General features: G+C 53.4%; 1 protein-coding gene across 6 annotated transcripts in view; it reads left to right on the top strand.

Moving 5' to 3' along the window:
* Positions 1-9,603, top strand: part of ZDHHC3 (zinc finger DHHC-type palmitoyltransferase 3) — a 59,551-nt gene that overhangs the window by 37,585 nt on the left and 12,363 nt on the right. For 2 of the 6 annotated variants that reach the window (XM_040246775.1, XM_040246774.1), the window contains exons 4-7: positions 1,158-1,254; positions 1,822-1,903; positions 2,009-2,104; positions 4,972-5,102. In XM_040246775.1, the coding sequence (XP_040102709.1) occupies positions 1,158-1,254; positions 1,822-1,903; positions 2,009-2,104; positions 4,972-5,102 (406 nt within the window). Of the gene's footprint in view, positions 1-1,157; positions 1,255-1,821; positions 1,904-2,008; positions 2,105-4,971; positions 5,103-7,276; positions 8,237-9,603 lie in introns of those variants that run through there. The other 4 variants (XM_040246778.1, XM_040246779.1, XM_040246777.1 and 1 more) reach the window with 3 other exon arrangements.

Below are 9,603 nucleotides of genomic sequence, written 5' to 3'. Positions count from 1 at the left end.
AGGTCTGCCTTGCCAGCAGAGCTCCTGCCGGGCTTTGGAAAGGCCACGCCTCCCCCTTCAGAGTGGTCTGTGCTTCCTGACCTGTAGTCCGGGAACGGCTCTCCTGCAACCCCCCGCCCACTTCAGTCATAACCTGAGATAAAGCTGGTTATGGAAACTGGTGGAAATAGAAGCTGGTGTGAACTCAGGGCCTTTCAAAAATATATATAGCAAGCTTGTATTTACAGTATTTCAAACTGTTTTGAACACGTAATGCCCCCAAGATAAATTGTTATGGAGGCTATTTTAATGAATTGAAAAAGAAATGCTTCTGGATGAGTCCATCTGTTGGCAGATGGCTCTTCCTGAACTTGAGCTTTGGGAATAGCTGCTTTCGAGCCTCTATTTAAGCTTTGTGCTCTTGTTTCAGATTGTTACTTGAGTCGTCCAGAAGGGAAGGGGAGGGCGTTTTTTTAAAATCAAATATCATAGCTTCAAACAGTCCCAAGCCAAAAACTATCCCAGCAACAAGTTAATAACTGTTTGCAAATTAGTGGGATTTCTGATCAACACTTAAGCTCAGATGATGACTCTTCTGCTATTTTCGGCTAAGTGGATATTATCTTAGAGCTGAAAGGTCCTTAGAGGGGGACTTCCTGCAGCCCCGTGACATGCAGTTCTTGACCCCACTCTGAACTCTTCAAGTGCTCACTTTCTTTCTCTCTCTCTCTCCCTCCCTCCCTCCCTCCCATCAGCCACACTCTGGCAAGTTCCATCAGGCCCGCCCTTAGGGTTTTTGGCCTCTGGGGAAAATGAGGAGTAGCCCTATCCCGTCTCATCCTGTCAGGTTTTTGCAACTGCTTCTTTCTTCTGTCCTCTCAGTAAACCAGAGTCTCAGCCCACTCTTCCCTCAGGAGAGCAGTGTCCTTCTCAGTCGAGTCAGTTCCAGCCTTTTTCTCTGTGAAACAAGATAAGAGGCCTCGGGGGTCGCCGCCTGTCCCCCTTTTGGAATGACTGTGACCTCGGGGGTCCTGTCCCTTCCAGGCCCTTCCAGCACACAGGCAGCGAAACGCTGGGCTGCTGGGGAGCAGTGGTGCTGGAGCGTGGGTTCTGGGTCCCCTTGACCCTCCCGCCTCCATGGGAACCCCCCCTCAAGGTCTGCCTTGCGGCTCTTTCAGCGTCTGCAAGCGGTGCATTCGGAAAATGGACCACCACTGTCCCTGGGTCAATAACTGTGTCGGCGAGAACAACCAGAAGTACTTCGTCCTGTTTACAGTAAGTCAGCTTCCGAATGCCGTCCCCACCCTGCGGGGAGCACTCGCCGTTTGCCTTGCTGCTGGCAGGACGGTGCCTGGCCACGCAGACCTCTGCCTTTCTGCCAGAGCTCTCCCTGGTTCCACACGGGCCCACTCCCACGCTCTTCCCTCGAGCGTCTAGAAATTGCCTCCAGCTGATTAGCTCTAAGCAAAGGGCCGTGTTCTGGGCTCCCAGGCCTGGTGTCGAGCTCAGTAGCCAAGAAGGCGGCCACCCTCCCTCAGCTGCAGGTAGGTGGAGGGCATTTAGCGTCGAGGGCTGGAGGGACCACAGGCAGTCAGTGACCTGACCCTTCAAGCAGCGGGCCCGGAGCCCCCAGGACAGCCCAGGCCCCACCCGCCCCCAGGGAATGGCCGCGCACCTCAGACCTAGGGGCGGAGGCCGGCTGGGGGAATCACCAGGTGGCTCTCCGGCCCCTCCCTGCTCAGCCCTCAGCCTGCGTGGGAGGTTGCAAGCACCCCGTCCCGGGCGCCCGCACGGCCAGGCGGTTCTCTCAGCAATGGCGTCTGCCCTGCTTTCCTGTTGCAGATGTACATAGCTCTCATTTCCTTGCACGCCCTCATCATGGTGGGATTCCACTTCCTGCACTGCTTTGAAGAAGACTGGACAAGTGAGTACACGCCAGGATCCCTGCTCCAGGAGGGGCACGTGACCGGAGGGGGGGGTGGGCTCTCTGTCTCTGTCCTGGTGCCAGGGGCTGACCTCATTTTACTAGATCTCCTGCAAGCATATGGACTGACCAGGGAAGAAACAGCAGAGGCCCGAATATCTCTTCATGAAATAAAGCAGCCCCTTAAAGTCAGTTCCACAGGTAAAGTCGTGAGTTGGACAGACCCTCCTGGGTCTGAGCGGGCCCAGGAAAAATGCAGGCCCCAGCAGGGAAGCGCATCCCAAGAGCTGACCCATGCCTTTAAGGGAGGAGCTTTAATTGAAGGTCATTGCATCCCAACCTTGCAGAAATCCATTTTTAACTTTCTGGCTAGGACGTAGGTGGGGTTTTTGTTCATTTGGGTGTTTTTGTGTGTGATAATTTTTTTAACTGGTTAATCACCAATGTATGTTAAGATTGTAGACAAATTCTTCCTGCTTTTGAAGTATCTCGTTTAAAGATGCAAATGCTGAGGAGGGAACTCCAATCACAAGACTGCATAAATCCTGAGGGGAAAAATATAGATGCTGAATGTATAATTAAAATTTGAAATTTTTAAAGAAGAATAAAAATGAGATATAAGAAAACAATATTTAATATGGTAGTCCCCGCTTATCTGCAGGAGGCATGTTCAGGACGCTCCGTGGATGCCTGACACCTCAGATAGTACAGAACCCTACATATACAATGTTTTTTTTTTTAATACAGATGTACCTATGATAGGGGCTTCCTGGGTAGCTCAGCTGGTAAAGAATCTGCCTGTAATGCGGAGACCTGGATTTGATCCCTGGGTTAGGAGGATCCCCTCAGGGGGGCGTGCATGGCAACCAACTCCAGTATTCTTGCCTGGAGAATCCCCATGGACAGAGAAGCCTGGTGGTCTATGGTCCATGGGGTCACAAAGAGTTGGACACGATTGAGCAACTAAGCACAGCACAGCATACCTATGATAAAGTTTAATTTGTGAATCAGGCACAGTAAGAGAGTATCCGAACGGCTAGCATCATCACTCTTGCGCTTTGGAGCTGTTGTTAAGCAGCATAGGAGTTACTTGAGCATAGGCACTCTGATACCGTGGCAGTCAACTTGGTCACCGAAATGATTGGTAGCGTATGCAGCATGAACGTGCTGGACAGAGGGATGGTTCACGTCTCATGTGGACAGAGCCAGGTGTGAGACTTCATCATGCTTCTCAGGAGAGTTTGCGCTTTAAAAGTTATTATTTCTGGAATTTTCCAGTTAATATTTTTGCACCAAGGCTGACTGCAGGTAACTGAAACTGCAGAAAGCAAAACCAAGGATAAAGGAGAGACTGCTGTAGTTGCTGGAGGGATGAGGAGAGACTGCCTGCTGGGCTCCTTCTTTCACACACAGTCTGTGAGACAAACACCTTGAGCAGAAACATCTTATTTCCAGCCTTTTACCGTTGATTGGTCCCCTTCTTCGTGTCATCATTTTTTTATGAGTTTTGCTCTTCCTGCATGTACTGACTTCTTGGGTATCTTTAGCTCCTGACCAGATATTAAGAGATTTTTCTAGCCTCTGTTCCTAGCTTGCATCTGCCCCCTTCTGTCTCTCTGGTCCACCTGGCTTGACCTCATCTAGGGGAAGAAAAACCCCATGAGTACTGGTCACCTCAGGCTGCTGCAACAAGATGCCATAGACTGGGAGGCTTAAGCATTTATTTCTCACAGTTCAAGAGTCTGGAAAGTCCAAGATCAAGGTACCAGTCAATTCCATCCCTTGCGAGGACCCTTTTCCCAGCTTGCAAATGGCCCTATCCTCATGTGTCCCCACCCAGCAGAAAGAGAGAAAAGTAAGCTCTCTGGTATTTCTTCATAAGAGGTCGTGAGGGTGGGGCCCTCACAGTAGAGTTCATGCCCTTAGGAAGAGACGTGCGCAGTGCTGAGAGTACTGAGAGCCGCTGGTGGGGCAATGGAGTTGGCTGGGACCACTGTTTTCAGTGTTCCCACTTAGTGCACAGGAGACTTGTCAGCAGGCCTTATCTCAATCTTGTAACAAGCCTGCAGGGTAGGAGAGATACTCCCCCCATTTTGCAGATGACAAACGTCGGTGTTCACAGAGGTTGAGCACGTTACCCTGTCACGTGGCTAAGAAGAGGGCCTGTGATTCAGGCCTCAGTCTGGAGTGGGCTTTTCCTACCCTGTCTGGAAGACTCCACCACCCAGGCTCTTACCTGCATGCTCTGGCTTGCCTGTGGTCAATCCGGATGGAGTGTATTTCCTCCATCAGTGGATTTCCTGATGGAGGTGGCTTGAGGCCCCCAGTTCCTCTGATCTCAGGGCAGGGGAGGTGCCGGACGGTCCCCAGAGTTCAGGCTGTCTGTGCAGTTAATGCCATCTTTGTTCAGCCCTGGATCAGTGGGGCATCCAGCTCATGTAAGAGGAATCCCCCAGGATGAGGGCATCTTGAACTGATGTTCAGAGAAGGGTAAGGAGGCAGTTCCGCCTTCCCTCGATCTGCTTCCCACCTCCCCAGACTCCACTTGCAGTTCCTTGGGCAGCCCATGAGAAGGGTACTTGCATCTGTGCCAGGATGGTGGCCAGGCCACCGCTCTGGGGCAGCTGTAGGGGATCAGGAAGCATGGCACCCCTGTCTGGGAGCAGCATCCACTTGCTCATGTTGGGCCGAGGTGGAGTCGGGCAGAATTCCTCTCGCGAACCCTCGACCATTCCACAATACAGAAAGGAAAACTAAAGCTCAGAACGCCCCCAACCTCTCGCCCAGATTCTTTTGTTATCAGGCATCACTCCAAGGCTGATGGCCAATACCAAGCCGAACAGAAAGTCCCTGCCTTCCTGGAGCCTGGGGGTGGAGCGGGCGGGGCAGACATCAGACAAGGGCAGAAGGAAGCAGGTGACTCCTGACGCATGGGCTGTGATGGGGTGTTAGTGTGAGCTCATGGTGTTGGGGGCTGGTGCGGGGCCCTGAAGGCCAGCAAGGAACCCGGTCCTGCGGGGCCAGAGGCAGAGTGGAGTCCCGAGCCCCACGTATCCCCTCTCTTTCAGAGTGCAGCTCCTTCTCGCCGCCCACCACGGTCATCCTCCTCATCCTGCTCTGCTTCGAGGGGCTGCTCTTCCTCATTTTCACGTCCGTCATGTTCGGGACCCAGGTGCACTCCATCTGCACAGATGAGACGGTGAGCATGGGGGCAGCCTGCCACCACTCCCTCCATGGCTGGGGTCGGGGGGCGGGGGGCTGCCTGCAGGTCAGACCTCGGCACTCAGGTCACACAGGTATGGGGCCCAGCAGCCTCTCTGTTACGAGCCCCCCTCCACCTCCCGTGATGGTTCAGTCTTGTCCACAGCTCTGTGTCACTCTACGAGGCACTGGGGTGCCCTTCCTGTCTAGCGGCCACGGGCCTGGAGAAGGGTGATGGACAAAGGGTGCCCTGACCTGCATGGCACAGGCAGGGTCAGCTTCCCAGTGAAAGCGTCTTTACTATCCGATCCTGAGAGTGGGCTCAGGAGACAGCCCAGCGGGGGCCCCCAGAGCAGTGGCCGCAAGGCTGGTTCTGGTCCCCATCTGCGGCCTCCCGCCTACGCCCCCCTTCCGCCCGTTCACAACTCCTTCTCTGGGAGCTTCGAAACTGCTGGAGCCCACACCCCTGGCACCACTGCCGCCACCTCTAAACCCTCCTAAGGCGTCCAGAAGCCTCCTGGTGGCCAATCCGTGGCTGTGATGTGGGCATTTCTTCCCTCTTTGGCTTTGGGGTCTCGGTGAGGGGCCCCAGGCGGAAGGGGCAGCCCTGAGTTCTGGGGGGAGGTCGTGAGTCCATCCTCAACAGTCACCTCGGGGTCTTCAGGGGGACGTTGGCCGGTTGGGTAGTCAGCCTTAGCTGGAGGCTCATAGGAAGACTCAGCCTTCACTGCTGCTGAGGCCCCACCGCTGAGGGTGTAGAGACTCAGCGTGCAGAGGAGGACGGTGTGCCGGCTGCCAAGGCACCATCATTGGGCTCTGGGGCAGTTCCCGGTGGCTTAGAAGGTTGCGTGCCTCTCAGCACCTTTTTTTCTTTTATAACTATTAGTACCATTATAAAAGAGTGTCTGTAAAAATAGTAGCCAATGGGGTTCATCCAGCCGTGTGTCTGTGCAGCGCACAGACCAAGTTCTGTCTGTGAGACCTGCAGGGAGCCCAGAGGTGACCGTCCGGCCCCACCGGCTGTTGGGACGCCACCGGGCCACACAGGCTGCGGCCTAGGGGAGTCGGGAGGCAAATCATGGCCCTGGTCCTAGTTGTTCTTCCCCCTCAAGGCCATTCCTAAAGGGAGCCGCGCTGAAAGGAAGGGAGAGAGGAGTCGAGGGCCTGCCGCGCGTGGCAAAGGCGTCCCGCCCTTGACCAGTATGGTGTGGTCCCAGGGCCCTAGGCTGTGAACAGAGTTGGCCTGGGCTGTCCCCTCGGGCCCGCCCCGTTCCTCCACCTCACAGAGACCACCAGATAGACCCCTGGTCGGGCTCCTGCCAAGCTGCTTCCGCCTTGTCCTCTAGCCGCTCGCCAGCTCCTTCCGGAGAAGGGGACAGGAAGGGACCGACCTGCTCCCCCAGCTCGTCTTTCCTGCGAGACTTGGCTGGGGGTGGTGTGGGCTCCGTGACAACTGCTGAGGCTGCCTCGGGTCACATTTGTCCCCAGAGGAGCCCAGGAAGGCCTTGGCTGTGGCCGAGGCCGAGCGGTCTGCCCGTGCGGCCCCTCTAACCTATACTAATCCCTCTCCTTCCTCCTCTGTGCTGACCTCTTCCTCCTGTTCACCTCCTCCGCTGCACCTGGCCAGCCCCCCTACGCCGGGCGCTCCTTGGCCTCCCCGGCCGGAGGGACAGACCGCGCCAGAGCAGTCTTTTCACTTGGTCCTTTTTTTTTTTGTCTGCAAAGTGGTCATAGCAGCTTCAGAGTTCCCACGAACCGATCCTTGGCTCTCACGAGCTGAGGCTCCCCACACCCCAGCCTTCAGAGTGCTCCCACACACAGCTCGGCGCTGGGCCCAAACCCCCCCGGCCAGGACTCACTTCACACAACACTGGATTGCGTGACTAGGAGCAGCGGCTTCGGGGCCTGCTGACTTTCTTACGTGTCCCTTTCTGCCTGGAGGGACTTACACAGACAAGCCTGTGTGCCCACCCAAAGAAAAATGATGGTTCCTTTTGGTCTTTAGCACTTTTTATGAGAGAAAGAGAAGAAAAAAAAAGTACTATGTAGATAAGCTTCATGGCTTTAAAAAGGAAGCATTTACTCCATTCACCTCAAGCTAATGGATTTCTCTCCCCCAAAAACCACAGCAGTAAAGTGCTTGACTGAAAGTATGATTGTTCTTGTTTTCAGGGAATAGAACAATTGAAAAAGGAAGAGAGAAGATGGGCTAAAAAAACAAAATGGATGAACATGAAAGCCGTGTTCGGCCACCCCTTCTCTCTAGGCTGGGCCAGCCCCTTTGCCACGCCAGACCAAGGGAAGGCAGACCCGTACCAGTATGTGGTCTGAAGGACCCTGAGCAGCATTGCCACTCAGATACAAACCGCATCCCAGCACCACCGTCCGATCTGTTCTCATGAATGTCTAAACCGAAAAACAACACAACTACTCTGAAACTTTTTTTTTTTAATGTCTCAAGTAAAATGGCTGAACATTGCAGAGAAAAAAAAAAAAAAAAACTCCCCATGGTTTTTATTTTTGAAAAGATCATCCTTTCTATTTTTCAGTGACCGAAGCTGCTTTCCTTTTTTTCCCTATTTAAAATCACTTCTCTGGCCTCTGGTTTCCTCTCTGCTGTCTGTCTGGCATGACTAACGTGGAGGCCACTGTCTCCAGGCCACGCCCCCTTGTACTAACTGAGTCGTGACGCTTGTGCGTGGACGGACCGGCCCAGACGCCTGGTGAGGGACCCATAGGAGAGAGCCAAGAGGGCCTGTGACCTCCCACTGCCCAGGAGGCAGTGGGAGGTGCCTGGATGGGACTTAAAGCCTCGCTGAAGATGGATGCTCACCCCTTGTGGCCTGGGAGGCCCGAGATCAGGGCTGGAGCCCTAAGAAGGGTCCTTGACCACAGCAGCCTCGTGCCCTGTGCGAACACTATTTGCCTCTGAATTCACAGAATCAATTGCCTGCCTTGTACTTTGTGGGCTCTGGGTGCGTAGAATGATTTTGGGGGTGGGGGGTGGTGGAGATGAAAGGGGTTTTATTTGTATTCCGAATCACTGGTTATATTCCAACTGATCATTTGGAAGAATGTGAAGGAAAGAAGTTTTTCCAGTTCAAAATGCCTTACACAATCACGAGAAGAAAATGACGCAGCTTCAAGCGAGCTATACGTTTCCTCTATTCCCTCTGCTTCCCGTCTGAGCGTCCTACCTCCCTCGCTCTCCTAGCACGGTGTCCGTTCAGCAGTGTTACTGCCAAGCGAACCAGCCACGGCCCCACCGTCGACCCCCTCCTTGCTCGTTTCTGTAGATCTCCGCAGTCGGTTTACTTTCGGATGTTTTAGACCCATAAATGTGCACGTCTCCATGTCTTGTCTGTATTTTAACCTGGGAGTCCATGGACCTGTGTGGGCTGCCTGTGATGCAAAGGCACCATCACCAAGTTGAGAGACACCCACCTGTCCAGGGGAACCGGCAGATTCCTAAGCCTGCGGCGCCGAGACTGACGAGTGTTTCCATTTGCACACTTGTGTGTTGAGCCTAATTCGAAGCAGGGAAGGCCTGAAGACTGTGAGGGGAGGGGAGGGGACGGGAAACGGGCATTAAATGCGGAAGCCACAGAAATCTGACTGCCCGCCGTCTCACACAGGGAATTGTTTTTAAATAATCACCACAAACCTTTTTTTTTTTTTAATCTGCTTGGGGTGGGTTTTGGGGTGAGGTTCACGAAATCAGCCCGGGGTGGGGAAAGATTTCGTCTAGCTGTGTGGTCTTTCAGAAAAGTAAGTGGAACATGCTGCCTCTTTTCAATTCTGTCAGTGCTTCCACATGGAAACCAAACGCAATAAAATTTTTCCAAAACCTGTTCTGGCTGAGCCCCCCGTCTCTCACGGAGTCACCCCTTGGGTGGAGCTAATGGTCCAGTCAGCATGAATGTGCTCTGTTTGGGTGTTTCTTTCATCGCCTTTAAAGGGCATTTGTGCATGCTCCCTTTTGCATCATCACCTCTAAAGGATGTTTACAGCCCTCTTTCGGACAAACTGGCCCCACTGGGCCTCTCTCCTCTGGTTCTTTCTGCAGCTTGAGTACCTTCCCTGGTGCTTGTGGATTCCCAGTTGGAACAGAAAGAAAACTCATCAGGTCTGCAAAATTTACTTCTCCAGTTGGGCCTGGGAGAGAGACCTTTTTTTCCTCTGCCCACCCACCAAAAAGCAAAGTGAAGCCAGAGGAAATGACTGGGAACTTCCACACACATCCTGGGATGTGGCTTTGAGGTGCTTTCCACCACCCCTCAGATGTTTAGGCAAAGAACCCTTTTCTTAGCAATCTTTTCTGAGTCAGTCAGCTTTGACCTGCCTCTGCTGTGCTGTTTATGCTATAGTCAAGCCTGCAGTTTGGGCTTTTTTCTCTCAATGCTGTTTTTAAATCTAGTCCCTAGCATTTGTTCCCTATGTGCTTCCCCCACCACACCAACCCCACCCCTTACACTGATGAAAGAAATGTGGTTGTTGAA

The sequence above is a fragment of the Oryx dammah genome, unplaced genomic scaffold (assembly GCF_014754425.2).
Source record: "Oryx dammah isolate SB20612 unplaced genomic scaffold, SCBI_Odam_1.1 HiC_scaffold_9, whole genome shotgun sequence".
Classification (NCBI taxonomy): Eukaryota; Metazoa; Chordata; class Mammalia; order Artiodactyla; family Bovidae; genus Oryx; species Oryx dammah.
The sequence above is the reverse complement of the archived record's forward strand: the minus strand, read 5'-3'. Positions and strand labels throughout refer to the sequence as shown.